Source organism: Phyllosticta citriasiana, assembly GCF_038021145.1.
Source record: "Phyllosticta citriasiana strain CBS 120426 chromosome Unknown IWZ02scaffold_15, whole genome shotgun sequence".
In the NCBI taxonomy this organism is placed as follows: domain Eukaryota; kingdom Fungi; phylum Ascomycota; class Dothideomycetes; order Botryosphaeriales; family Phyllostictaceae; genus Phyllosticta; species Phyllosticta citriasiana.
Genome location: NW_027117292.1, coordinates 326,620 through 353,477, shown reverse-complemented (window position 1 = coordinate 353,477; position 26,858 = coordinate 326,620). Strand labels below are relative to the sequence as shown.

Here is a 26,858-nt window from a genome sequence, read left to right as displayed (position 1 = left end):
TCCAAATTGACACAACATGCGGCGAGCAGCATAGCGAAGGATTAACGACGGGAGGGAGTGAGTGGGTGAATGAGCACGCGCCGCTCCTCCAACTTCCTTCGCATGTGCGTGTGCATGTGCAAAATTTGGCTGCTGTAGCTTAATAGCGCACTTGACCTGATCCCACAGGGCTGTTAGCCCTTTTTTTTTTTTTTTCTTTCTTTCTTTTTTTTTCGCGCATGCGTTTCGCTTCTCGCTTATCGTGACTGTGACGGGGTGGGGCGGGGCGGTTGGTTGGGTACGGTGCGTGTGTCTTGTGAATATTAACTCCACACACACACACACACTCTCTCTCTCTCTCTCTCTCTCTCTCTCTCGCCGTTGAGCTGCGGAGACTAGGTACCTTGCTCTAGCATCATGGAGCTAAAAATGCAATTAAAGATAGAAGATGCTGCTTCTAGTGTTCGGGACGCTAGAAGCGAGATTGGGGGCGGGCGGGTGAGCTGACGGACGCCGTATGTATCAGGCCTCTTTGCACGACATTTGACGGTTATGCTGTATATATCTTCCTACCGTCGGCTGATCAATTTAGCAATCCCGTAAGCATACGTTGAGTTTTGGTTGCTGACTCTGCTTCGCTTCTCCCTCTGCATTATTTACTGCATCAATACCGCGCGCACTTCATCGAGTCACTCCATCATCATCATCATCATCATCATCATCATCATCATCATCATCATCATCCCGTCAGCCGACCAACAGTTCATCCGAGTATACTCACAAGACTGACACCTCGGCCACCATACCCATTCGGGCAATCCCGCCAGTTTGCATTGCGATGCGTTTGAAGCGCGCTCCTTAAACGTAATATGAAAACATGGATCCCGCCAGTACCATGACCGTCGCATACATGCATGCACACTCTACCCCATTCTACTCCCAATCGCCTCATCAAACAAGCGACGAAAACCGTGCAATTGGCAGGACCATCGTCTAAAGGACAGGCGAACGGTAGGTAAGTAGTGTAGGGATCCATGAGTAGTAGTCTGTCTGTCTGTCTGACGGCGCGCCTTTTTTGACGTGCCTGAAATACTTTCCTTTCCTTGCGCACGCCGGCCGGCCGCTGCCAGGTTCCAGCGAACCGAAAAGCTAAATTCTTTCTTGAACCCTGGGGGAGGTGGGAATATTACGACACCACCACCACAACAAGAACAACAACGATCGCGTGGGCAAACTATCCACCATTAGCTAGCGTCAGCCAACAACAAACGCACAACCCTTATCAGTTTACTGGCTGTAGATAGAAGCGCACAGTATACTGTTCACACCAGATACAGCACGAGAAGAAGCGCAACCATCTCCAACGACGTCCCTCCATCCCTCCTCCACCTCCACCGAATTTTAACTTGCCCGCGATATTATCAGGGGACCGACCTCTGACTGCGAAGCTTCGAGCCGCTTGAATCGCGCCCGTCGGCGAACTTTCTAGATACATGTCCGTCCGTCCGTCCCCTATCTTACCTTGACCCAGGCAGCTGGCTTTAAGCTTAATGCGATTCCATCCATCCATTCATCCCTTGGTCAAGGATGCATGCAAGCGCTGCTAAATATAGAATCATGTCGGTCGGATAGATAGGGTGGTGAGTTTTGCTTGTTTGGTCGTTAACGATGGACCACGCGCACACGTGAGGTGACGAGACGGGACCTTGTCTTTTTGCGTGTGCAATTATTGGCGTCGGATTATATTTGGTTTGACGGGACAGGGTGCCTGCGTGGGTTTGTGTTGGGAGGGCGGGAATCAGGGGTAGGTAGGTACCTAGGTGGTGCTGCTACTTTTAGCGCGCACGTGTAAGGGATGCAGATAATAACAGCCAGACAAGGAAGATGGCAAACAAGCAAGCTATGTAGCTAGCTACTAGCACTAGGATTCCGAAATTGGTGCCGCTCAACGTCTGCGTCTGTCTGTCTGTCTGTCTGTCTGTCTGTCTGTCTGTCTGTCTGTCTTTCTACCGAGGTGCTTTACTCTACCTGCAACTGCTTACCATGCGTGCGCCCCGGACGGCTTCGCGCACCGCCTCTGCTTGGATAAGCAAGCCACACTTACCGGGACAGCGGCTCCCATAAGAACCAGGAACGGGGGAATGCGCTGCGCGGCTCGCGGCCGGCGGCTGGCAGCCAAGGTACAAGGTATCTAATGCCGTGTGGTGCGCTTTCCCGGGAAATCGAAAGATGAAAAAAGACAGTCTGTACCTGAAGCTTGAGGCAATGCACGCGACATCGCCGTCTTTCCAAGAAAAGGAGACCGCGCCCAGGAAATGAAATGGCTAAGCACTTTGATCAGATCCGGGGACATGATTGCTTGGATGACGGGCGGGCACGCGAGCCTAGGTACATCTAGTCGAGCTTCGCCGGACGAAGCTCTCGAAGCATGGACCCCGACTGCAGTATCTCCTACAGCAGTTTGGCGTAGTCCCACCCCAGACCGCTGGCGGCGAGGGCGCACAGGCTCGCCTGGTCTTCCCGGCCAGGCCGACCTGGTCCCGTCATGTTCTAGAAGCCCGAGATGGTTAGCAGGGAGTGGTGCGCGTGCGAGTACGTAGTGCCAAAACAAGACCAACCGGTTTCATGTTGATATCAAACAGAGCAAAAGGGCTGCCCGGCTCGTCGTTGAATCGCCGTATGTCGATTCGGAATGGGGCCTCGGTCTTGAGCAACTCAGCGACGCCGGCACACTCTCGAGATGCCTGCTTGTAGGCTGGATCTGCTGCCTCTTCCTCTTCAGTCAGCGTCCGTGAGTTAGCCGTCACCGCCACAACGCCGCTGTACGGCGCGATTCCTTCAACGTGGTTGAACCTGGTCAGAATGGGCGTGGCCCAGTAGCTCGGCCGCTCTGCTGATGGCAGCATCACTGTGATGGTGGCTTCCTGGCCCGCGAGGTACTCCTCCAATATCACGGATGGTGACTCCTTCTACAGGCTTTGGACGTGGCTCTTCAACTCGACGAAAGACTGGGAGAGCTTCACGCCATGGCTGCCTCGCCCGCGGACTGGTTTTGCAATGACGGGATGCCCGCTCACCCCTTCTTTTTCGAGTCCGGCTGCCAAGGTCGTCGCCCTCGTTTGCCAGGCGGGACACGGCAATCATAAAGCGCCCCTGCTCTTTCAAGATGTGGTTCACTAGAGCCTTCTCGTCGTACGTCTCGGCCAGCAAAGGCGGCAGTCCCACGACGCGGACGTCATCTTGGTACGCGTCTAGCGCGGCAGACGTCTGCAACGGATGATTCTTGAATAGCACCGTGTTGGCCCACAGGTGCGTCGCGCCGGCACGCACTGCGTCCGACATTCCAGCCTCGTTGTCCCCGATCGACCAGTCAGCATCTCTCGCCGGGTCTGGCGTCGCGGCGGGCGTGGCCACAGCGATTGCGCCAGAGCGAGAGATGGTGCAAGCCATGTCGGCTCACGAGTCAAGGTAGCCATTGGGCTTTTTGGGCTTTTGCACGCCGTTGAGGACAGGCGGGTCGAGCGCCTGGTAGAGCACGGGGAGGCGAGGCTTCATTTAGCTGGAGAAGAGACGGAGTGAGCTCGCGGTGACTGAGTAGCGCATCGCGCTGTGGTAGTGTTTGGCGCGTTTGCGGCGTATTTAGCTAGCTCAGATTTCTTGATGAGCTCGAGACAATGAAGCTTTTAGAGTTATTTACCTGCAAGACAGTAACGCGATGACCCAGATGCAGCCGTACATGTAGTCGAGGTGTTGCCCCCGCATCATGGTCAACGTAAAGAGGACCCGGGACGTTGACGCCCGGGGTGCGGACTTTGGCGCTCGACCCATCGGAGATACTGTCCCAATGACACAATGCCGAAGGTTTGCCGGGCGCCAAACACGTCGGCAATTTAGAGACCTATGCAACTACAACCCCAGCCTTTCGATTCTCTTTGCTCACGTCTTACCAATTTCAAATCTCCATACGTCGTTCCAAGTACTCTCGTCTCTGCCCGGGCATTTCTGCCATGACTACCAATGTCTTCGACGCACCTACCGCCAGGACCCGTCAGACCATCCATGACGACACTGACAGCCGTCTAGAACGTCAGTGTCCCCTCGACAATGGACGTCATGTTTGCAACGACTACGCCGAGCACATTGATTTCGCGACTTCGAAAAGCTTCCCCTTGAAATTGTGCAAATAATTCTGGCGAAGCTCGACCTCCGCACGTTGACAGATATTCGACGAGTCAACAAGCGCGCGATGCAGATCGTCGACTGGGTCCCCGAGTACAAGACCATTTTCAAACAAGCACCCAACATTCTTCGCACTATCCTCAGTATTGAAACAGGATCTTTCATCACTTGTGAAAGCCTCCACAGAAAACTCAGCCAGAAAAACTGTCGAAAATGTAATCGCGTCGCTGCCTACTTCCACATCCTTGCTTGCAAAAGACTCTGTACGCGCTGCCTAAACCGAAAACGCTTTCCTTTTCTCGTATCTAGAGAGGACTATTATCCCACACCGATGTCCGAGACCGAATTCGCGAACTTGCGATGCAGAACGGAAAAGTTTCCCTACATGCTAACTTTGCCCGAACGAGCTTCAAACCCCAAGCGACTCATCTTGGTGAAGCTTCCCGAACAATCAATTGCGTATAGCAAACTTCACGGCTGGATATTTTACGACAAGAATGAGAGCAAGGCCAACGAATCGAATCGGTCAAGTCAAGTAAGGCCAGTAGTCTCGGACAAGAAGCTGCGAGAATCGCTCTGGATGGCTCAGTTGAAATGTTGCGACGAAGCAGTCATCCGTGCGCCGATCATCAAACCTGGCGCCGCAAGTGCCGAGTGGACCTTTGAGTGCGATGGATGCGCCACTTTACTGTTTGACAGTCGCCCGCTTGGGAGTTGCCCCAATGACGAATATACGGAGGAGACCTATTCAGACCATATAAAGGAGCATGGTGATCTTGTTCTTGATGGACACCGCTACTTTCACGCAAAGTATCTCCGAAGAAGGAGGTGATGTATCAAATGAGGCTCAAGTTGCTCATTTGGGAAAAGAGCTGTTTTTCCGGCTCCACGATCGGCCTGCGCGACTCTCTCTCCGCTACGGTGGAAAACTTCGAGTCGCCGTGGACGGATGAAGTCCACTGTTCTCTTGCGTCCAGTGATGGCGATACTGGTATCGCTCTGGGGTTGAGAATGCAGTGTGGTTGATTCTTGCCTTTTTTATTTTTTATTTTCAGAACAAGTTTCTGCATCCCAGATGGAAACATCTTACATCAGAAGGCTGCTTCCCATGCGCTCGTAGTCAATCCTGGCTAACCTGTCATGGCTAGGTGGTGCAGTGGGCGTCGAGAGATGCGAAACTTCCTGAATCCAGCTGCTGAATTCATTCACGACTCCCTAATCGAAACTGTGATCTCGGACGACAAATTTTTTGGTGTAACTACGGTAGCAAATGAATGCTCCCTTGACGCAGCCGCAGGGCCAGGAGGGCTCAATTCTTTCGACACTTACCATGACGGTGCCATGGCACGCACCAGGCAACAGACTTGTCCTGCATAAGGATACCTTTTTGTGTGCAAGGCTTAGCCCCCATGTTGGACGACGTACCCCTTCGTACACCCTGCCGAAACTTCAAAAAGCGCAAGGCTGTGCGCTTTGAAGGACCAAATCTACACCCCGCAATATACATGTCGACTGGATCGGATCGCGGAAGCCTTGTCCTCCGGACAGCTGAAATATCACGCAGAGCAGCTTCGGCATCCTCAACACGGAGCTCGCAATCCACGATAATCAGCGAGGTGGAAGATGCTCTGCAGACATCTGGCGAGGCTACTGCACCCAAGAAGCCCCATGAAACGACTTCTGAGCCGAGAAACTCGCATCAAGCTCGGCCTCCGGAACTCAACAGTCTTCTCGAGACCGGACCAGAGAAAAAGAAGAGGCCACATTTGGACAAGACGCTGATCCGAGATGCGTGGATCTGGGAAATACTGAGCATTGCCTTGTCTTTCATCGCCTTGGCTGTAATGGCAGGTATTCTGTACAAAATCGATGACAAACCGCTCAACTGGTGGACTTTGCCGATCCGCCCCAACTCCCTCATCTCGATTCCCGCAGCTATTGCAAAGGCTGCCCTGGTGTTGCCTGCCACTGAATCCATTAGTCAGCTGAAATGGTTATACGTTGGCAGCAGCTCCCGCCGGTTGACTGATCTTCAACGTTTCGATGACGCGAGCCGAGGACCTTGGGGATCATTTACATTTCTCATGTACTTTCATTTCAAAAAACCCACAATCCTCGCTTCAATGGGTTGTATCATTATTGTAGCGGCGCTGGCTCTGGATAGTTTTACCTAGCAAATCATCAGCTACCCCTCGAGGTCCATCACGGCCATTGGGCCCACAGCCTCAACGCCGAGCGCATATGCATACGATGCCGGCATAGTGCGAGGATCTGGAGCAACATTCGACTCGGGTATGCTTCTGAAACAAACAAGAAGAAAAACTGCTTACACATGTCAGACTCCAAAGACGATCAGATGCAAGGTGCAATGTTTGCAGGTGCCTACGGATTGTCGTCCGGTTCGCTGCTACAATGTCCTACCGGAAATTGCACCTGGGACCCTTGTGTCACCCTGAGAGTCTGTTCGAGCTGTCTGGATGTTACAGCCGAATGTGACCAAACTTGCTCTTCCAACAGCAAAAGCGATTCGGTCTCATTCTGCAGCTATACCACAAGGAACGACATCACTCTCGGTCTGGAAATCGAGGCAGACGGGCAGGTCCGATCCACACAGCTCAACTCCACTGTAAGGCATGGGTTCGCTATGGAAGACGGAGGAATTACGCAATCTATCATTCTGCGGATTCCTCTCATGGAGGGGGAGGACATTCCAACCCCTGAGGATGTGGAGATCCAACAGTGCACCTTTTCCTGGTGCTTGCGAGCCTATCTAGTCCAATCGATGGAAAACGCAGTCGCAACCCCAGTCTCCAGCGTCAATAGCCGGCTACGATTTGCCGAAATCGACAGTTCCGACTACTATTCGATAGTCACGGGAGCCGGAGAGCAATTCTTGACAGTGATGTCGGACAATGGGGATATTTATCAAATAAATTACTCCAACCAGGAGAGTATCTCGAATCTTCTCGGCCATCTTTTGACTATAAAAATGAGCTTCGTTGTAGGTACAGGTGCCACAAGCGACCAAAGTTTTGGACTCGACCGGACACTCTACAAATCCTCGAATCTCTCGGCCTTGTTCCAAAATGTCGCCGATGAAATGACCGCTCGATTGCGGAGAAGCGACAACGTCACTCAAGTATCCGGCGAGGCCACAAGGACAGAGACTTACATCTGCGTCGACTGGCTGTGGTTCATCCTTCCGGTTGCTCTCGCCTTGGGCACATTTCTGCTACTTCAACTCTCTATGGTCAGTCAGCACGAAGCGAACGAAAAATTTCTTGTGGAAATCCTCGCTCATGCCACTCTTGTTCCATGGCATTGAGGGAGGCTACGAGGAGGCTGGCGCGACGGACAAGCTGTCGGAAATAGAGTCGATTGCAGAATCCCTGGAATCGCAGCTCCGGCGCAATGATGCCGAACGGCTCAAGTTCATTATTGAACATTGATGGGCTGGAGTATCTGAAAGTAGAAAGAGCGATGAAAAGGTTGGTGAAGTCTCCTAGACCTACAAGGAAGAGCTGAGGTTTCCTGATGTCACGTTTGGCCAACAGAGTTTGCTCCTCAAGACAGAACCAACAGAGCATTACTTTGACGAACAACAACCACGCGAGCAGATCTTGTGACTGTTGCACCGCAACACGTGCAACCAGTTTTACTTGTTCGCTTGCGTTCCTTTGAGGTGCTTCACGATCGGCCATCAAAAATGGTCGTTCAGATCACTTATCCCTGGTCAGTGCGGATGTATGGAAAGACAAAGTGCTCAGCATCGAAATTTCTCAAATCATCTTGACTGGATGTTCTGGTTCGGTGGCGAAAATCATGGCTTACAGAGTTTTGACGAGTTGGAGCTTGAATGCTCCCTGCCATTCGCCTCTACAGATCTCCAGACGTGCATGAATTTTCCTGACTACTCCGGTTCATGTTGTTCTGAATACTTCCTGTCAATTGTTGGTTGAAGTGTGCGAATGCTTTCCATCTGTTTCCCCATCTGTTAGCAGTGTGCCACGGCATCAAGCCCCGGTCGCTCAATCGCCACGTAAAGAACCCCGCGCAAAGAGGGGTATGGATGAACGAGATGTGCAAAGGGACTGTGCAGACTGACCAACTCTTATGCGACATACCGCGCTGCCTGGAGCGACTCGAGAATGAAACATGGACACACCGCGCTACCCAACTGATTGCACAATCGACATTTTCAGCGTCATCGACCAAAAACGGGCAACACGAGGAGGCGCGTGATGGTGCAGAGCAGGAATGCCGAGAATATGAGAGCCTTAACAGGTCTTCCAGGCTCTGCAAGCCACGCTGACCGCAGCTTACTACGAGGTAATCGCAGCGCTCACCTGCCTTATTGTCTGCTTATATTAGCGAGAGTTGAACAACCATCCCAGGATTCTTTCCAATCGGTGTTGGACAGCTTCAGCCACGCGTGGTTTGATACTCGAAGGATATACACCATCGTCTCGCGCAAACCCACTGTGATATCTTGGGTGCTCTGACAGTGCTGAACAGCCACGCTCGGCACGTTGACTTGAATTGTACGGATTGCGGCGAGACAGCGCCTCAGTCACGGCGGCCCCCAATCCGCGCTGCACCAACAGAGCCTCTACATGGTAGGAAGCTGCATTCTCGCCACGAATCCCGATGATGACGCTGATAGCAATCGGACAGGACGGGAGCTTGTATGAATCAACACACAGCCAACTTGCCACCCGTGTTGGTGCGATTCCAACAGCGAAAGATGTCCCCAGTCCAACAATAGTTAGTCAGCCGGTCTTTCAGCCGGTCTCTCACCTGGCCGCATCATCCAGTCTCTGTTTCTCTCTACTTTCACATTCATACCCACACCAACTCCGTTCTCAGGCTCACGTTCTCACCCCCGCTTTCGCCGATACCCGCGCTATTTACAGCATGATCCTACATTCCTAATGTCTCTGAAACACTTGTTCGCTCGCGAAAACTACGGATTCGACTGCCCCGACGGAGGGGAGTGGTATTCTTGCGGAAGTGGAACGAAATTTGTCGGCTGTTGTACCAAGGACCCCTGCAACGATGTCGGATGCGGCGATGGGACTTTGAAGAAGGCGACCTTTGACTCGGCCAAGTATGGAGAGTTCCCAGATCTCTCCTGCAACACGGGGAAATTCTACACCTGCAACTTCACGACACCACCGTTCTGGGGCTGCTGTCAGGAATCTGCCTGCGGAAACGACACGGGCTGTCCTCAGGCCGAACTTGCGGCCGCATTTCTACCAAACAACGCAGCGCTAGCAAGCCCGTACTCGCCCACTGGAGGACCCTCGACTACGGCTACGTCGACTTCGACTTCGAATGCTTCCTCGGGCGACGACTCTCATGACACTGGAACCGTCATTGGGGCAGCTGTCGGAGGAGCATTGGCAGGCTGCCTCATTCTCGGACTAGCAATATTCTTCTGTCTTCGACGTCGGCGCAAGACTCGAGCAAAACAAGCCAAAGACGAGATTGCCACGGAGGAGATCCCAGCAGTCAAGCCCGAGCTATCCGCCAGTGACTCCGTGAGGATCAAAGGTTTGAGACACTTTTTCACCACGAGATCAAAGCCTCAACTAATGCGATTCAATCGCAGGAGCTCTCTACCCACCGCGCTACTCCTCCATCGTCAATACCAACGAAGCCTTTGAGCTCGAGGACACGGGGCGCGGCACGTCTGAGCTCCAGGGTGACGACGCATCGCGACTCCGCCCCGAGCTCGAGGGCAGTGACGTCGGCGACTCCATGTCCGAGTTGGAGGGCAGCTCCGCTCCATCGACACCACGTGGCTTGCGCCGCTCCGCCATGGTGGCTGCAGCCAGAGTCAAGAAGCTGGCCCCATCACAGCATGGGGGCGGCGGTGGCGGCGACGAGAAGTCGGAACTAACCGTGTCAGCCCACGGCAGTCCAAAGTCGTCGCCCTCACCGCATAGCATGTCCTTTCCGAGAGACAGCGACAGCGCCGTCAGCAGCGAGGCCTCGTCGCCTTTGACCCCGAGGTTCGCCGCCCCGCATGCGTCGAGTCCGAAGCATCCGCCCATTATTGAGGAGGACACAAGAGAGGATCATGGGTGAGGTGTATTCTGGCGTTAATTTTTTGCTTCATCAAGGTTCAAATGTTATTGATCACCCGCGCATTTCCTGACGTAGATGCGTCGACTGTTTGAGGAACCGCTCGGCTGATGTTACCACATCCGTTTTGAAGATTTCTGACTGGGCTTCTATGTTCTTAATCGTTCTTGTAAATAAAATTGTAATCCCTTTTGAGATGATTCCAATTTTAAGATGGCCATTTTTGTGTCTTCTCCCAATATTCCACTATTCTCAGTGGCATCCAAAGAATGTTCAACAATGTCACAGGTCAACAGAAGCTGGGACCCCGCACTGAAGCCGACGGGGCTGAAGATGGCTGCAGTCTGAAGGCCCTCAGCTGCAGCTTACCCTACTGAACGCCAAAAGCTAACATGGTTTTGGCAGTTGCTCGAGCCTGGGGCCCTACAACGGCAACGCCAAGAGCTGTGAATATTGATCAGATTATAGCCAACGCGGGGCATTGGCACTCTTGGGAGAATCGTATTAGAGGATTTGCGGCCGGTGTGTCGGTACTTGGCGCGGGCAGCGGGTCGCCACATTGGCCCTGTGTGCCGCATATGGAGGCTTCGTTATCGCGCGCAGGTGCAGGGCACGGAGGACGTGGCAAGCAGGGTGACATGTCCGCCTCTGCCAGCTGCGACGAATGACAGGAGTGCCTGAAACACAGACTTGAGACCCAACTCCGAACAAACCACACAAAGCTGTGGCTGATTAGGGAAGAAAAATCAAGATACCTTCAGACGTGTCGAAGCTCGTGTCAAGTCTCCTCCTTCCTAGAGGCTGAAGTCTTCGTAAGCCAGAGACAAGGGTCTAAGCCAGACGCATTCACGGCTGGGACTGTCTTACCTGTAGCCTACACATGGCTTTTTTGACTGCATTTGAAGAGGTAACATGAGAAGAAAATGTATTTTGGCGCGTGGCCGTGACGTCCTGGCGGCCACCTGCTCAAAAGACTGAAAGAGCCGCAGGCCGCAAAGATGGCCGCCGATCTTCTGTTTTGCATTCAGAACAGTCTCAGAAATGTTTCTTCAGTCGATTTTGTGCGCAATTTTTTTGCTGCAGCTTTTCCAAGTCGGCAGAGCGGCCAACAACACCACTCTCTCCTGGAATGCATCTACCACGGCCTCCAGCCCCTACCCGGTGGACACCGTGAACGCAACATGCGGGGAGTCTGCTGGGTTCATGTGCAAGTCGGACGGTGTCTCGCCGTGCTGCAGTCAATTCGGGTACCTCAATCGTCCCAGCCACCATTGTCCCTCGATGCTAACGCGACAACAAACACCAGACAATGCGGAGGCACGTCAGAATTCTGCGGCTCAGGTTGCCAGAGTGAATTTGGCAGCTGCAGAGTACCGAATGTTACCCTCGGCAACCCACCGTGTAGCTGGGCAGGCGAAGGCACAAGTCCTCGTTGTGACGGGCGCTGTGGGAGTCAATTCAACGGCTCCATCTGCAACGAAGACGCTGGTCCCAATGATTTTGCTCGGTACGGCGTATACCAGTATGGACAGTGCTGCAGCTCTTCCGGGTGAGTAAGGCTCAGGCAAACGTTGAATCACCATCTCATGGCGTTTCCAGATTCTGCGGGAGCACATCGCTCCACTGCGAAGCGGATAAAGGCTGCCAAAGCGGTTGCGACGGCGAGTCTCCGTCTGTATCTGCAAGCGGGGCCACGGCTACAGTCACGGCTTCAGGATCCCAGTCTACATCTTCCTCAGAGGCTGTTGCGCTCCTAGAAAGTGCTGGTCCCGGTTTTGGATACCTGGCTTTGTTCTCGTCTTTGTTTGGTGTATTGATACTGTAATCTTTGCCAGAGTTGAGTTGGACTGAACAGTGTAGGAATCGATCATTGTCATTGTATCTGGCCTGTATAGACTGTATAGATGTTTCCATAATTTCGAATTCAGACTCAGATTCTGAAGACAGTCCAAATACGTCTTAGATTATGCAGAGACCTGCGCGGGATGATTGCGCGTCTGCCGTCTCTCAGTTACCCTGTGTCGATCTTCCAGGTCGCTGAGCTCGTTCAGATGACGTCAGATTTGAACAGGCCCGGCTGCAAGTGTTGCATATAAAGCAGGGGGGCAGCTTGAGCTGGACTGTTCGAATTCTCGGCAGCTGAGCGCATCTAGGCTGACTGACTCTTTTTCGAGCGGAAGACGGCGGCATCACGAAGAGGCTTCGGCATGCGGATGACAAGGCAGTGTTGCCTTGACCAAGTCGTTCTCCGCAAACCCACCAGCGTCGTGAAAGGAAAATGCTACGCTTGGCGAGAACTGCCTCAATATTTGACCGGGAATGCAGCCACAGTAAAGTCTGTAAGCGACCCAGACAAAGGCGGTGCAAAGCTGGGGCAGTTCCAGAGATCGCGCGTGTCGTGAAACTGACGGCCTTGAAGTAGTTGTTTCGTCTGAGACTGCATATCCAAAAGACTGAGACTGAAACACAGACGGGCATCGGTCCAAGAAGACGCAGGCTTGGTCCTCTTCGAGGGGATGCGACGGAGTTTGAAGAATGGCAGAGCAGTACGAGAAGCTGCGCTGCAGCTCCAGAATTGACCAGAGCTCAGGGAACTCCATGGCTCGTTCTGTCAATCATCAAATTCAATGTCTAGAGCAGCGTTCCGAACAGCATTCTTGATGTTTTTCTTGACGTTTTCTTCGATATCCTTCATCTCTTCGCTCACAAAGTCTCGTAGCTCAACTTTGATGTCCAGGAATTGGTCTTCAAAATCGTCCTTGGCATTACCATCCATTTCGTAGCGGAGATCATCTAACTCGATAGCCAAGCGGTCGTCAAAGGCTTCAGTGGATTCTTGGACAGCTCGATGGACAATACTGTCAAATTGAGATGGCAGAGATTCCTGAATTCGGCACATCGCCCGTCTCAGGGCAGCTATCTCGCGCTCAGCTATTTCAAGGCGGTCCTCAACACCATCTTCGACGGTACTGGCGGTACCCTGGGATGCGCTTTTAGCCTCAGATCTCTGGAGCTCTTCGGTTTGAGTGGCAGCATCCACTGTGTTTTGGCGGCGATCATGCAGCTCCTTCTGCAAAGCTACCACTTGCTCAGAAAGCAAGGCAAATTGTGCCGCATGCTCTGTTAAAGCTTGCCGCCAGGGCTCTCGGTTTTCCGTGAGCTGTGGCGCCTCTTTCGGGGATAGCAATGGGGACTTTTCTCGCGGTTTCTTTGCTGAAGTGCATAGTGCAGCGTCCATCGGCGATTCCGGTGACCCATGTTGACGTTTTCGCCGTCGCAAGTTTGGTGGATCGAGCGAGGTCGCCTCGAAATAGGGCGGCGGGTTCTCCGACTTCACATCCAAATTTTGCACAGAAGCTGGCACAGCAAGGTCTTCGAGAGTGTTTACGCGGCGACCCCCCTCACCTGCATACAGCGTGTCGATAATGCGGCTATCGAATTTGAGGAGGCCATCGAGGAGACGTCTTCGCATATGCTCTAATCGCGTCGCGTTGATAGAAGACGAAGGTAGGTAGGTGGTGAGCCCTTGGGACTGGCCGAGGGAGAAGAGATTTTCCAGGACTTTTCGCGACGCCGCCGTTTTGGGGGAAGTCGCCATTTTTGGGCCGACGATTTGGCCTGGAGAGCGGAGAGTCATTCGCAATCCGACAATGTCTTCCGACGATGAACACTTGTCACCATGCACAAAGGCGCTCACAACGTTCTCAGGCACAAATCCATTCACTACTTCCAGGTCCAGAAAGTGTCTTGGCTCAAGCAAATGGTACATGGGAACCTTTTTGTCGGAGCTCTTCAATTTCACGGCGACCCGCAATCTGCAGTACATGCAGAGCAACTTTTCATCATAGCTGACGTCAAGGATAGCTGGGCTGGAAGACTCATCGCCGACGAACCGTTGCTCGCCGCTCGCCGCATTCCACTGGACTATACTTGGCGCATTCGATATTAAGGAACCGCTCAGGTAAGCGTGGGACATTGCGGAGGAATAGCGAAGATCGAGATGAGAATCACCGGGAGTTCAAGTGTGGTGGAAAGGATCTGCAGATGGAAATCAGCAATCAACTAGAAAGAGGAATCGCATTAGACACCCTGCGCATTTCAGCGCAGATGCCCTCCCGCCCAGGCTTTGCGAATGTTGAATTCTGAGCAGCCTTGACTCTGCAGATGACTACCATGCCGAACCGCAAGAAGTCTCGTTGTCCCGAGAGAACCTACGACCGGGAGTCGAATGGCCCCTACAGACCCCAGAACCTTTGGGAAAGTCATTTCAGACTGAGCCTCAGGATTCCTGGAAGATTGGCCTGCTCGCAGACTCTCCAGTTCCAATTCGAGCTTCAGCAGACGAGCACGATGATCCGCGCGATGCGGATATCTGTGGAGTTGTTCTGCAATGTGCCGTAACCTACCCCGTCCACCCGACCGAGCTTTGTAGAGCAGCTCTGACTCAATGAAGGGGATGTATCGCCGTGGGGAATTACGTTTGAGAAACCGTGTCGGGAGGAGGGCCTGACTTAGGAGTGAGGTGCGATTGCAACAGGGCGTCGTTCGATTGGTGGCGAGAGTTACGACATCAAGGGGCGCATGACGGGAAACACGAAGAGAGGCGAGAAGCGCGACATGAACGAAGAGTGATGGTAGTGATGCAGCGATGGTGAGCGGCGTCGCCTTGGATGGTGGCTGGGACGGAAGAGGAGGAGGAGGCGGCTGGGAGTCACCGCGGAAGACGGAGGTCGACTTTTTCCGATGGCGGAGCGGAGCGGGGCGGGTGACACCCGCGGGGCGCCTCTCCAGCCACAGGTGACAGCCGAGCGCACGACCGTTCCCAAACATCTCGATCACGGCGGGCCATCATTCAAAACCGCGTCGACGCATGCGACCCAGGCTGCTGGACGCAGCACCCTTCACTCAATCACGAGCAAGTTGACAACAATTTCAGAAACGAGCTTTCATTCGTTTGATTTTCTACCATCGACTATGCTCACGATACATCAAGCTTTCTTTCGCGTCCGAAACACATTCTGAAAAGGCTGCTTTGTCTGATGGCGCTGCCTTGCTCTCTACAGCCGGACCATTTCTTCGACATGCAGAAACATCCAGAAGAAGAAGCAAAGGAAAAGAATTCTGATTTGCAAGATCTTTGCAAAAGTTCTGTAAAGGAGGGTGAGAAAGGTGCAACAAGCTTTTCAAGTCTTGAGATGCTTCCCAAGCGCCTCACTCGTAAGCCTCAATCGCCTCGTCCAGAGTTCCGTCGATCGCGGACTTCTGGCCCTTGGCGCACTCGGAGCGCGCGGGAATGAGATCGATGAGGGCAAAGGCGAGCTGGTCAACGACACCCTCGACGCCGCGCAAGACCGTAGCAATCGTGGATCCGACGGTGGGGAACGGGAATTGGCGCGCCACGAGTGCTGCAGATCCTCCATCCGCATCCAAGAAGGCTTTGACTTCAGCGCCGTACGCAGTGTCGGCAAAGGGGCTACTCTCCAACAAGCCAGATCGTCCAATGATGATGTTCAACAGAGCCTGGTGAACGCTAACGAACGAAGACAACGCGATAACGATTGCGTCCGTGTCACAGCCTGGAGGAAAGGGAGGAAGCACCGTGATGCGCGGAATCGCAGGGGTCAGTGTGCTGACGACCTGGCGCAGTCCGTTCAAAACATCGGTGAGTGGAGCGAGCGGGGCTCTGGCATCCAGAGGACCAAGTTCAGAACGCCTGCCGTTTGCATTGGCCGAATCCGCAAAGAGCTGCTTCGCCGACGACTGGAGATTTTCCGAGAGAAGAGTGACCTTGTTGATGGCCTCGATGACAGACTGGCCGGCCTTGCTGGCGCCGGCAGCACAGCCTTTGAGGGGGCATGCAGACGTCGCAGAAGAGTCAGGACCGGTCGTTGTTCCGGTCGGAAGAGCGAATGGCTCGCAAGTACCACCAAGCGGAGTGGCAATAATGACTTGTGTAGCATTCAAAGAGGTGTTGATGAAGGTCGAAGACGTCGGATCGGCCTGCGGCGGCAAAAAGATGGTCTTTGTACCCGCTTCAAATTCTCCCGACGGCACCGCGACCACGACGAATGCCGAAACAGTCTCCCCACAAGCAGCCACAGTGCTGGTGAAGGGCGATCCCTCGGACGGGACAGGCACCGTCAAAGTCTCAAGAGCAGGCTTGAAGGCGCGGGCAAAGGCGCCAACGAACAGCGGGAATGCAGCAATGACAGTCTTCATTGTGAAAGAGAGAGTGAATCTTGAACTGGATGGAAGCTTTGGCTGATGATACTGAGAAACAGGATGCTTGTGGGCTTTTTAAACACTTCAGTTGCATCTTGAATGTGCTAGACACCAGCCTTCCTCGACGAGCCGGTACCTTAGCAAGTACAGCACAAGTTACGCGATTCCGACTTGGACCTGTGGTATCATATCCACAGAACCTTGTCGGTGTTCCCACAAACAGTCTGTGCGACGACGGGAGGACGCCTGCCACAACGACGATCAACAGTCTATCCTGCTGAAGGAGCCTCCCTTTGTGCTTGCGACCGGTCATATTCCACGGGACCGGCGGGTTGTCGTGCGAATTCCAACGGTTGGAGTCACAGTACGGGACGGGCCGGTTGCCGGCGTATTGTGCAACATTGGCACTACGTTGGTAGCCCCAATCAGATCACAAAGCAGGCTCAGCGTTGAGAGCTTGAAACCATGAGGTAATTCCTGAGCCGATTTCCCAACCATGTTACCCAATTCGAATAGGAACAGGAAAGAAGCCCTATCACTAATCCATCAACTAATTTTAAGCTGCTCATAGCCGCATAGCACTACAGATGTCTTCAGTCCTCTTTAAGGTCTCATGGTACAGTTTTTCATGCAGATTTGCGTGTCAAGTCAAAGACAGCTCGAAAGAAATAACTCAACCAAGCCTGACTGAACTCACATCGGACATCGCTGTAGTGTCTTGAGCTTACTCCACGCTGAGCCTCTTTGCAGACGATTATTCCTCGAAGTTCTTTCCCTTTCTTGCTCTGTACGAACGGAGTGATGTAGGAACGAGTATCGAATAGCAAAAGTTGGAAAAGACTCAATCGCCAAAGACCCAAAATCTAGTGGCACAGAAAGGTGAGACCCCTTAGACCCATTGAGGCACTCGGGGCATGACTGCTCCCACTTGTCGTGTATTGACGGATACTCGAGTCCATTGGCGGCCCAGCGGCTCACAGCATCCCAGAGACCCACTAGCCAACGTGTGCGAATCTGAAGCTGAACTGGAGTGGAGGAGAGTATCCCCACCAAGACAAAGAAGCAAGAAATAAGATGATCTCTCCGGCGATGGCGATGGAAAGCGGCACCGGGTCGGTGCTGCCGTTTCCCAAACAATCAAAAGTCTGATTTACTGGTTACACTCAACACATGGTACCTCGTAAAAGTCGGCGTCCAGTGCTCAGGGATTGCAGATGAGATCTCCTCTTCTTTGCATCAATGAAGCTTATATCGGACGCCCGCAACGATGCCGTCCCTTTCAATTGTGAGAGGGCAATTCCAAGTTTCGAAGCAGACTGTCCCATCGTATCACGAAAGCACAATGAAGTCGGTACTCCACGGAAACACGCTCATAATGGCAACTTTGAGAAGACGCAGCAAGCCAATGTTGTCTCTGTATGCCTACGACCCTGATTTTTCAAAGACACGACGTTTCAGCGCGAGGGGAACTCATCAGAAGCCCCCCGTCAGGAACATTGCCGTGTTGGGAGGCGGAATCACGGGGCTGGCGGCTGCTTTCTTCGCGCACAGAAAGTTTCCGCAGGCTCAAGTCACCCTCTTTGAGACGTCGAATCGACTTGGGGGCGTCATTGAATCTTTGAAGGTCGATGCTGGCGGAGGTAGAAAAATCATTTGCGAGACTGGTCCACGCACGCTTCGTGCGAACACAGCTCGATCCATTGTCACAGTCGATTTGGTACGATATGTACTCCGTCTGCCATTCATGTCTCGACGTGGTTTGCTAATGAGAAGACGCAAACTTGACAGATCAGCTCCCTGGAAAAGTACCTTCCGCTTTCAAGAATTCTCTTCACTCCTCGGTCTTTTGCAGCAGCATGTTCGCGCTACATTTTCCACCCGCCTTCCCCAGTCCCACTGCCCCCTGCCGACATGTTTTACTCCGTGTCGGAGCGGCCTATCCTCCATCCCCAGTCCATCACCACTGCGCTCAAGTCCGCCCACTCGGTCCTGACGCATCCCTTCTTCGACAGCGCAGTCTCTGGGATCGTCCGCGACACCTTTTTGGCCCAGCGTCCCAAGCATGTCATCGAAGCGGCCGATGAAAGTATCCGCTCGTTTGCTGCGCGGAGATTCGGACAGAGGATTACTGACCATGTCATTGCGCCTTTGATAGCGCACGGCCTGTACGCTGGTGACGCTGATCGATTGAGCGCCAGGACTCTGCTACCTGACATGTGGGACGCCGAGACTAGAACGGAAGAGAAAGGAGGAAGATACGGCGGAGTCATAACCGAGACGCTTCTGCATCATTTGTTTCCCAGTCTTCTCCGGACAAATCACAAGTCTGGCAACGGCATTGGACAGCGTCCTCAGGAAACGAAACAGGGAGCATTAGTGGGCCACGCACGCAAGCGAGAGAATGACCTTCTTGAAGAGCTGCGGAGAGGACCGGCAGGCGACTTGGAAAAGCTGCTCTTCAGAGATGTGACCTGGTTTAGTTTTAAGGGTGGCGTGGCAGACCTGACAACAGCGCTGGAAGCAGCTCTGGACGAAAACGCGCACATATCGATTGAAAGAAACTCCAGAGTGGAAAGCATTTCCAAATCTCCAGATGACACTATCTCAGTCACGGTATGTCTGTCTCTGATCGCACTATCCAACTCTCACAACTGACCGACACACCACACATAGGCACGATCCTCTTCCACGACCCAAACTCAGCACTTCACGCACGTCATCGCAACCACACCCCTAAACTCGCTCCTCTCCATGGCTGCTGCCAAGACCCAGCCCACCACCCCACCACCCCCAAATCTCACGCAAGAAACAACGTCTGTTATGATGGTGACCCTCTTCTACACCTCCCCCGCCGCAAACCACCCCTACCGCGGCTTCGGCTACCTGATCCCCGCCTGCCTACCGCACTGCTGGAACCCGGAGCGCGCACTCGCCGTCGTCTTCGACTCGGACGCCATTATCGACGGGCAAGATGCCGGACCGCGCGGCACCAAAATCAGCGTCGTGCTCGGCGGCCACTACTGGTCCGCGGCGTCGCGAGGTGCGTCAGCGGGAATGGGACGAGTGGCCGACGCAGAGGGGCAGGGCGAATTGCCTGGTCGAGATGAAGCGGTGGCTATGGCAAGGCAGCTGCTCGCGCGGCATATCGGGTTGGTGGAAGAGCCGACGGCGGCGGTCGCGACGCTCCAGCGCGACGCGCTGCCGCAATATACGGTCGGGCATCATGCGCGCGTGGCGCGGGTGCGCGAGTGGTTGCTTGCGAGGTTTGCGGGGGGGGTGCGCGTGGCGGGCAAGTCGTATGGCGGGATTGGTGTTCATGATTGTGTCTTTTCTGCGCGAAGTGTTGTCGAGGGGTTGGAGGAGGAGGGGGAGACGGGCCTTGAATGAGCGAGTCGTTGTACCGAGTACTCTGGCTTTGAATGCTTCCTCTTGCTCGCCCATCGAAGCGGATGAATTCTCCCGTAGCTCTCGAACTCAGTTCAATTCAAACTTCTCACTGCCGTCTCCTGTACACTGCGCGTCCATGTTAGCGACCTTATCGCGGATCCTCGACAACATCCACCCCGACGTCGTCGTTTGCGAGCCATCCGATGGCTTCTCGTCGCCCAAGCGCACCACATTGGCCGTCTTGCACGTCCACGCCGGGTCCACGTAGACCCACGTCAGGCAGTCGGCCTGCGACTCGCAGACCTGGCGGCACGCTTCGGCAGACTGGACGGCCTCGGGCTCGGCGTCGCCGGCCATGTTGTCCCAGTCTTGCCTCTGCTCAACCGCCAGTAAGTCGGGCGCGATGAAGTGCTTGAAAACGTGGTGGTGGCATATGGGCGACTTTGCCTGCTCGCTTGTTAGACACGAGGTGGTGTGTTTGGGACGGACTGCTCCCGACGACTGTACTTACAGTTTCATTGTCGCTCGTCCAGGCTTGCTCAAAGTCCCACATCTTCTCGATCCACTCGGGCGCCATATGATGATACGAGACGACCGGGTAGCAGTAGTGATGCTCAGTGTAGTCCAGACTGTGCGGTGTCTCTCCCTGAAGTCTGGGCCAGGACTTGGTCAGGGGAATGTCAATATTTTTGAAAGCTTTGGCGAGGATGAAATCCCCGGCCCACTCCATTTTGGTCAGCTCATTGTATCGCTCCGTTTTGGAATTGTACTCGGCAACAATCATGTTCAAGGCCTTGTTCGACACGATGAAGCCGGTTCCACCATGGGCGAACCAAGTGCCGCGAATATAAGATTGGCCGCCTGATTGGGATTTAGCTAAGGTGATGCGCGACGTGGGGCAATGCTGGACTCACCAATGTACAGCGGCTTATGATGGTCAAAGTGCTGAAGCCAAGAGAGGAGGTTGGACCACACGAGGTACGTATCGGCCTCGATGAAGACGAACCATTTCGCCGATGGACGCGTTTGCAAGGCCTTTTTCATGAGGGGAAGAAACTTGTACTTGTCAAGATTCCAGGCCATTTTGCGCGTCTCGAAATCTTTTTCAAACTCTGGCGATCCGTCCTCCTTCCACTTCCGCAGCTGACGGTAGAGTTCAAAGTCGTGGTGCTCCTCCCGAAGCGACGGGTCGGTGTCATTCAAGACGTCGTGGACGACATGGCCCTGGATCTCCTGCTCCAAGTCCGAGTAGAGGACGTAATGTGGGATGCAGGAGAAGGTTGTGTTGAAATGGACAGGCAGCTTGTCCTTCACTTCGGTTGCTCCCGTCTTGAGTACCACCAGGACATCTTTTGCGCCGGGAAGTGCCCGACAAGGCAATTGAGACTCTGGATCCACTTCTTCTTCAAAATCCTCAAGGTCAATGGCATCGGATGCATAAGGAGTCTCAGTATAAGTGAATTGGCTGCGCAGCACGCAAAAGAAAAACAAAACTGCAATGGCAAAGATGAAGACGCGCGCACGGTGGCGCGGCATAGGAAACGGAAAAGACATTCAGCTAGGAGTCGTATGACATGAGTCGGAAGGGAAGCAAGAAGAAGAGAAGGAACGCAGGACTGTAAGAATGAGGGAAGACTGAATCTCCAACAATTGAAAGGAACAGAAAGTTTCAAAATACGGGATGGAGTGTAGTTGTCGAGAAATGACGGTTGACGCGGGGCGCCATGATCGCCCAAATTAATAGCGCCCCACTTCGCGCATGAGCCCGCTAGCGAGTCGAGAGCAGTCCATCACATGATTATCACATGAATCTTGCAAAGGCCAGCGGAGGGCTAGGGACACAACGTCATGTGACCGGGAGTTCCAGGTGCCTCCTTTGTACCTTAGTCCTGATGTGTATGTCATTGAGTGGAGTAAGTGGAATAAGTACCTCGAGAAAAGTAAAAAGACTTGTAGTCAATTGAGCTGCAAATATTCTAAGGACATTCGAAGTACTTTATTAAGCGGTAAATCAAATAGTGTCTTTAGGAGTGACAGCAGTAGTAGCAATTGTAGCAGCAGCATCAGTAGCAAAACTTAGGCAGTAAGTTCCAGCTCCACCCCGCCTCAATTAGGAATTCTTGTACCAATCCCCTATCAGGCTATTTTAGTTTGTGCGCCTTGTCCCGCTTGCAAACTGGATGAAATCGAAACTTCTCCGCTCTTGGTTCAGCAAAAGATCATGTCATTTCAACAATGTTGGAGATTTTCTGAAGAAACTAAGTACCGAGATGTTGTGACCAAATTTGTTCCCCGGGCAGAACTTCAACCTTCCATTACCTCATACGGGCCACACAAACTCGAGCATCGTGTCGGGAACAAAAAAAATGGGACCAAGCTTCCCCATATTGCAACCTGATTCTCGGCGGGATTGTCTCAGGGGTCATTGTGTGGCCTTGAAAATGTCAGCAATTATCTGACGCAGCTCGCAAGGCAACACAGACCTAGAGAGCTCGCCTTTTTTCTCTAGGAACCCAGCCTGCTTTGACAGCTGCCGCAAGTTCTGGGTTGTTTGTCTGCAATGCTTGATCCAAGCCATCCGTTGGTTTCGGATCTCTCTTGGCTCCAGAGTTCGCTTGGCTTCTGTTGTTGGTGTCTGAGCCTGTGGCTGCAGAGGAAGATCCTAAGCTGCCTCCGCTGTTGGAGTTGCTACTCTGTTGGGTCTGCTGGGTCTGCTGGTTTTGTGTCGTGTTGTCATGGTGTTGGAGAATCGTGCAAATTCTGTAAAATTGAGAATCGTACCTTTCGCTGTTGGTGTGTTAACTTCAAGCACTGACAAAGATGCCCTTTTATACAGTGAGCTCTCGCTTTTCATCAACGATAATTCAGCAGATCCAAGATATTTTGACACCTTTCAAATGATACTCGGCCTATAGTACGAAGCCTACGGACGTTGTCTTGACATGCATGCAGGTATTTAATGTACGACAAAATTGGCCAGCGCCTTTTTGGTGCATATCTATGGTTAAAATACCCTTTTTTTTACCTGGGCTTTAGACGAAGAAAAATAGTCATCAGTCATCTGCGATGAAGTTGTCGGTCAAGGCAAGCAGGTAAATGTCGTCATTGAGCCGAAGACACTTCGTTTTTAGTATTTTGCCATTCTCATTACGAAAATATGGTCAGAGCTCATCTCGAAGTAGAATTCGAGAAGCCCATGATCCTCTCGGTTTCCATTTGGGTGCATCGGCCAATACATATGCTCTGGTTTTCACTTACCATTCGACAGTGTGTCATTAAAGGTGTAGGGTATGACAAAACATGAAGTATCAACGTGGGATTAATATTTGTGATTGACTGAAATAGCTTGCGCAATTACGGTGTACTGTTGGTGGCTGATGTTCCAACGTGAAGCATTCCCTACTTTCTCTTCCTGCGTCCAATATTGGTTGGTAGCTGGGACAACCAACAGCGTCCTTCAAGTCTAACAGAGGAACAATGTCTCGGAAGCATGTTAGTTTTTTATTTTTCTGTGTTTCACACATGAGTATTTGATCGACGGTAGAAGTTCTTCAAGGGATTTCCATGTCATCTCCCAGGATGGGTGCTCAACTCAGCAGAGAGCTCTGTTCGCGACTGGATCGAACACACTTGGATGAGCTACTGGCGGATACTCAGGTACTGTATTGTCGAAAGAATAAATCATTTGATTGCCTCACACTGTCCATAGTACATCGACGAGCTGGGGAAGCGTATTCACCTCCTGAGGGATCACGCAAAGAACAATGTCCGATCACCTCTGTTATCTCTTGACATTCTAAACAGTGTCAGAACGTGTCACGCCGCAAGGGAAAGCATCGCGACATCTTCTTATGAGACTCTAGCCCACACAACATCCCCGGTTGACACCATGCGAGAAAGGAACTCATCCAGACTCTCGCCCCTATGGCGAATCGAGAAAAGGGACGTCAGACTTGCTCCGGAAGTCGAGGAATCATTTCAGAGGTGGAAGATGGAGCCCGCATCTTTTTGATGCAGTGCAAGCTTTCGGGCACCCGCATCTCCTTGGGAAAATTACGAATTTGCGCGACGTGTACAAACAACTTCGTCGACTTCCAGGATTCTGTGGAGATTCGTGGCAACCGGATACTTCGACGTGGTCTCCGCTTTCTCTCGCTCTGACAGATACGACATTATCAAAGAGGGAGTTGCGTAAATCGCTGCGGTCACCCTAGGGAGATTGGAGTGCAACAGCGACATGATTGCAAAGGACGTCTCTGCTTGGGCAAGGCAAGGGAAAGCTTATCGTGCTCTTGCCGATAGGCTTGGAGGAATTTCATGCTATTTCTTCTTTCCGGGCCATCAGCGACTTGATGTAAGTCAACACCACGACTGGATTGAGGGACCCACTAGTTGACGCCTCCTAGATGGACAAAATACCTTCGTCGAAAGCTTCGTCGAAGGGACCTCGAAAAAGCTGCTGCGATTCTTCTGAGGCATGGCATCGTTGAGCTGGCGTAGCATCATGGAGCCCTGTCCATTGCGTCTGAGGTCGAAGAAATTTTGAAATAGCCATTCCGCTCAACCGTGGTGACTCAGTCACAACGCGGCAATGGATAGACGGCTCTCGTTTCCGATCGCTTGGGAATCGTTCGCACTCTAATTAGCGCTGGGGTCGATATCAACGCACAAGACAGCGAAGGTTGGACTGCTTTGCATCTGGCAGTGTGTATGGATCTGGTTGAAGTTGCACGAGAGCTCATTAGACTTGGCTGTTGTAACTTCGGGGTGGAAATCATGACAGATAAGGGTCAAAGTGCGATGGATCTGGCGACTAGTGAGGCCATGTTTAACCTCTTACAAGACTGTATGCAATGAGGATTCCTATTATTGATTCAATTTGGTATATGGCCAGGGACAGATCTACCATTTCAACGGCGGTAACGATGGGGAGTGGTGGCAAGAGACTCTGCTATGCGGCGAGACAAGCTGGGATCTGGGTTTCGGTACGTTACACACTCAATTTGGATCAGAATAGCTCAAAATTGATGCGAGAGTAATTTTCGAAACTGTGTTGCTTTCCCGATTCCCAGAACGAGAAAATCCCTACTCTCCGGGTTTGATCTTCATACACTCCAGAGCCAGCATGATAGTATCAAAGTCGTCTTCTGCGTCCCAGGCGGGTTTCTGCAGGAAACTGCGAAATGGCTCGATGCGCAGACAATGCGTCATGACCTGGGGCAGCTTCACGCTCTCGCGGACGGCGACATTGTACCAAAAGAAGCCGTTAGCCCAGCACTGTCTCATGAAGCGGGAAAGCACATGTGCCTGGTCGTTACGGGCCGTCTCCTCCTGCTCCAATCCGTCGATGAACATATACATTTTGGCTTCGTAGTCTTTCTTGTCATCGTCGTTCCGTTCGAATGGTTCGGTGCCTGCCAGCCACCACGGAGGGGAGCCGAGGAAGCTTGCAGGCGCGGCATACGTGAATTCGAAGTCGATAATGGCGAGGATGTCGTACGAGTCATTGACGATGATGTTGCCAAATCGCAGGTCGTCGCAGTAGAGCTTGTGCGGCATGCCCTCGATTTTGGCTGCAAAGCGCTGGGCCATGGAGCGCAACAAGTAGACGGTGTTGAAGTTCTGGAATGCTTCTTGTGGGTGTAGATGCGTTGTTTTGTTCTTGGCCAGGCTCGTCCGTGTCTGAAAAGCGAGATGTTCAAAGTATTCGGAAGTGGAAGTAAAGGGGCTACTTGATACTGGAGGCACTCTGGTCAGTATTGTAGGACAACCCACTGTAGTTACACGTACCCGGCATCTCGGCGGCCACCATCATTCTCTGTGTTTCGTTCAATTTGAAGGTCAAAGGCTCCGAAGCAGCGCGCCAAGCATTGCCCGATTCCAGACACTCCATCTCAAGTGAGCCGATGGCCGAAAATTCATGCGCAAAGAGTTCGAGGTAGAAACCAGCCACCTGACGGTAGATGTGTCGTAGAGTCGACTCTTCAATGTCCTTTCTCATTCTCTGATTTTCGTCGTCAAAATCCAGCAGCAGTTCGCTGAGCAATTCTCCCTCCACAAACTCCATCAGGACATAAGGGCCTAACTTCTCAAACTCGCCCTCAGTTACGCCCGACGCTATCACTTTTGGAACCGGAGTGGAGGTCTTCTCCCTGATGAATTGCACGACGGCGACCTCAGCTTCAGTCTTGCGCTGGGGAAGCATCGAACTCTTTGGAAGCGGGAAGCGGAAAATCCATTGCAGACCATCCTCAAAACGAAGCGCGAAGCAGTATTTGAAGCCGCCGGGACACTTTTGGAAAAGCTTGCAACTCATACCATTGCGATGCGTGGATGCAATACCTTGCAGATAAGTCCACATGCGTTCTCGGCGCTCGGGGGAGCTGGTGAATTCGACCCATTCTTTTTCGACGGCTAGGTTGGCATCCTGGAGGTCACGGTCGACGCGCATCTTCCTTCAATCCGCGGTAGACCGGATTCGAGATTTTTAAGGCGACAAACGGTGAAGAAAGAAAGTGGACCCAAAGTGTCTTGATATACGCAATAAGCATGGCGCTTGTGAGAAAGGTGATATCGCGCAGTAGGGCTTTCTCGAGCTTATCGAGAGGAGTGCTCTCAGTGCTGCTGGACCAATTGGAATACCAGTGGTTGCATCAAGACTGCCACACCTGCATAATCCTTCGCTTTTTTAAATATGTTGTGCGGCGGTGGCTTTGAATTGCGGCGGCTGCGGGCTCAAGGGCGCTTAAACAGCCTGCAAGGAGACGCGCAAGTCCGACAGACCGCTGGCCATTTGTGGGAGTAGGATTGTTCAATGTCCATCGAAGCTTCTGTCCATTCCTGCGGCGAGACCGTGCTACGCAGTGTCGAGCGTTGGCTCATGACGCACTTGGAGGAGCGGTTTGGCTTTCTGTTGTTCCCAGTTTCGTGTCCTGAGCAAAGTCCTTTGATCGAAGCGCTTCGGAGAGCTGGCTGGACTTTCGCAGGGTTTGTGCTTGGCCGGT

At 52.7% G+C, this 26,858-nt stretch overlaps 10 protein-coding genes across 10 annotated transcripts; 5 read left to right on the top strand and 5 right to left on the bottom strand.

The window, feature by feature from the left end:
* Nucleotides 1-2,430: 2,430 nt before the first annotated feature.
* Nucleotides 2,431-3,429, bottom strand: IWZ02DRAFT_471818 (uncharacterized protein; the record flags this gene model as incomplete). The annotated part of the gene is given in 4 exon segments (XM_066768905.1): nt 2,431-2,529; nt 2,598-2,942; nt 2,964-3,093; nt 3,113-3,429. The coding sequence occupies 4 exon segments, from the start codon at nt 3,427-3,429 to the stop codon at nt 2,431-2,433; spliced, it is 891 nt and encodes a 296-aa protein (XP_066618987.1).
* A 679-nt stretch (nt 3,430-4,108) lies between these two features.
* IWZ02DRAFT_87513 (uncharacterized protein) lies at nt 4,109-5,144 on the top strand. The gene is made up of 2 exons (XM_066771351.1): nt 4,109-4,421; nt 4,566-5,144. The coding sequence occupies exons 1-2, from the start codon at nt 4,226-4,228 to the stop codon at nt 4,988-4,990; spliced, it is 621 nt and encodes a 206-aa protein (XP_066618986.1). The 5' UTR covers nt 4,109-4,225; the 3' UTR covers nt 4,991-5,144.
* A 423-nt stretch (nt 5,145-5,567) lies between these two features.
* Nucleotides 5,568-7,607, top strand: IWZ02DRAFT_502326 (uncharacterized protein; the record flags this gene model as incomplete). The annotated part of the gene is made up of 4 exons (XM_066770300.1): nt 5,568-6,244; nt 6,344-6,450; nt 6,498-7,408; nt 7,485-7,607. 4 exons carry the CDS (start codon nt 5,568-5,570, stop codon nt 7,605-7,607), a joined length of 1,818 nt encoding a protein of 605 aa, XP_066618985.1.
* Nucleotides 7,608-8,767: 1,160 nt separating this feature from the next.
* Nucleotides 8,768-10,468, top strand: IWZ02DRAFT_87639 (uncharacterized protein). Its single transcript, XM_066771353.1, has 4 exons — nt 8,768-8,922; nt 9,025-9,711; nt 9,770-10,172; nt 10,284-10,468. Exons 2-4 carry the CDS (start codon nt 9,090-9,092, stop codon nt 10,297-10,299), a joined length of 1,041 nt encoding a protein of 346 aa, XP_066618984.1. The 5' UTR covers nt 8,768-8,922; nt 9,025-9,089; the 3' UTR covers nt 10,300-10,468.
* A 632-nt stretch (nt 10,469-11,100) lies between these two features.
* Nucleotides 11,101-12,393, top strand: IWZ02DRAFT_87210 (uncharacterized protein). Its single transcript, XM_066771350.1, has 3 exons — nt 11,101-11,492; nt 11,552-11,794; nt 11,845-12,393. The coding sequence occupies exons 1-3, from the start codon at nt 11,287-11,289 to the stop codon at nt 12,068-12,070; spliced, it is 675 nt and encodes a 224-aa protein (XP_066618983.1). The 5' UTR covers nt 11,101-11,286; the 3' UTR covers nt 12,071-12,393.
* A 358-nt stretch (nt 12,394-12,751) lies between these two features.
* IWZ02DRAFT_87604 (uncharacterized protein) lies at nt 12,752-14,698 on the bottom strand. Its single transcript, XM_066771352.1, has 2 exons — nt 14,652-14,698; nt 12,752-14,283 (listed from the first exon to the last, which is right to left on the bottom strand). The coding sequence occupies exon 2, from the start codon at nt 14,219-14,221 to the stop codon at nt 12,857-12,859; it is 1,365 nt and encodes a 454-aa protein (XP_066618982.1). The 5' UTR covers nt 14,222-14,283; nt 14,652-14,698; the 3' UTR covers nt 12,752-12,856.
* Nucleotides 14,699-15,456: 758 nt separating this feature from the next.
* IWZ02DRAFT_385089 (uncharacterized protein) lies at nt 15,457-15,915 on the bottom strand (the record flags this gene model as incomplete). The annotated part of the gene is made up of 2 exons (XM_066765376.1): nt 15,457-15,650; nt 15,723-15,915. Coding segments are annotated over 2 exons (387 nt in total), but the record flags the coding sequence as incomplete, so codon positions are not given.
* A 1,894-nt stretch (nt 15,916-17,809) lies between these two features.
* On the top strand, nt 17,810-19,854 carry IWZ02DRAFT_493906 (uncharacterized protein; the record flags this gene model as incomplete). The annotated part of the gene is made up of 3 exons (XM_066769973.1): nt 17,810-18,184; nt 18,256-19,080; nt 19,141-19,854. The coding sequence occupies 3 exons, from the start codon at nt 17,810-17,812 to the stop codon at nt 19,852-19,854; spliced, it is 1,914 nt and encodes a 637-aa protein (XP_066618980.1).
* On the bottom strand, nt 19,532-21,569 carry IWZ02DRAFT_87136 (uncharacterized protein). Its single transcript, XM_066771348.1, has 3 exons — nt 20,769-21,569; nt 20,366-20,715; nt 19,532-20,301 (listed from the first exon to the last, which is right to left on the bottom strand). Exons 1-3 carry the CDS (start codon nt 21,406-21,408, stop codon nt 19,942-19,944), a joined length of 1,350 nt encoding a protein of 449 aa, XP_066618979.1. The 5' UTR covers nt 21,409-21,569; the 3' UTR covers nt 19,532-19,941.
* A 3,335-nt stretch (nt 21,570-24,904) lies between these two features.
* Nucleotides 24,905-26,099, bottom strand: IWZ02DRAFT_426245 (uncharacterized protein). Its single transcript, XM_066765903.1, has 2 exons — nt 25,645-26,099; nt 24,905-25,592 (listed from the first exon to the last, which is right to left on the bottom strand). Exons 1-2 carry the CDS (start codon nt 26,057-26,059, stop codon nt 24,940-24,942), a joined length of 1,068 nt encoding a protein of 355 aa, XP_066618978.1. The 5' UTR covers nt 26,060-26,099; the 3' UTR covers nt 24,905-24,939.
* Nucleotides 26,100-26,858: the final 759 nt, after the last annotated feature.

Bases quoted from the DNA above. Each gene is read 5' to 3' on its own strand.
- IWZ02DRAFT_87513 (XM_066771351.1), top strand. From the start codon at position 4,226: ATGCAGATCGTCGACTGGGTCCCCGAGTACAAGACCATTTTCAAACAA. The intron at 4,422-4,565 runs GTACGCGCTGCC...TGCCCGAACGAG, and splicing joins CCTTGCTTGCAAAAGACTCT to CTTCAAACCCCAAGCGACTC.
- IWZ02DRAFT_87639 (XM_066771353.1), top strand. From the start codon at position 9,090: ATGTCTCTGAAACACTTGTTCGCTCGCGAAAACTACGGATTCGACTGC. The intron at 9,712-9,769 runs GTTTGAGACACT...ATTCAATCGCAG, and splicing joins TGACTCCGTGAGGATCAAAG to GAGCTCTCTACCCACCGCGC.
- IWZ02DRAFT_87210 (XM_066771350.1), top strand. From the start codon at position 11,287: ATGTTTCTTCAGTCGATTTTGTGCGCAATTTTTTTGCTGCAGCTTTTC. The intron at 11,493-11,551 runs GTACCTCAATCG...AACAAACACCAG, and splicing joins CCGTGCTGCAGTCAATTCGG to ACAATGCGGAGGCACGTCAG. The intron at 11,795-11,844 runs GTGAGTAAGGCT...TGGCGTTTCCAG, and splicing joins CAGTGCTGCAGCTCTTCCGG to ATTCTGCGGGAGCACATCGC.
- IWZ02DRAFT_87604 (XM_066771352.1), bottom strand. From the start codon at position 14,221: ATGTCCCACGCTTACCTGAGCGGTTCCTTAATATCGAATGCGCCAAGT.
- IWZ02DRAFT_87136 (XM_066771348.1), bottom strand. From the start codon at position 21,408: ATGTCTTTTCCGTTTCCTATGCCGCGCCACCGTGCGCGCGTCTTCATC. The intron at 20,716-20,768 runs GTGAGTCCAGCA...AATCCCAATCAG, and splicing joins TCATAAGCCGCTGTACATTG to GCGGCCAATCTTATATTCGC. The intron at 20,302-20,365 runs GTAAGTACAGTC...ACAAGCGAGCAG, and splicing joins GGACGAGCGACAATGAAACT to GCAAAGTCGCCCATATGCCA.
- IWZ02DRAFT_426245 (XM_066765903.1), bottom strand. From the start codon at position 26,059: ATGCTTCCCCAGCGCAAGACTGAAGCTGAGGTCGCCGTCGTGCAATTC. The intron at 25,593-25,644 runs GTACGTGTAACT...GAGTGCCTCCAG, and splicing joins GGTGGCCGCCGAGATGCCGG to TATCAAGTAGCCCCTTTACT.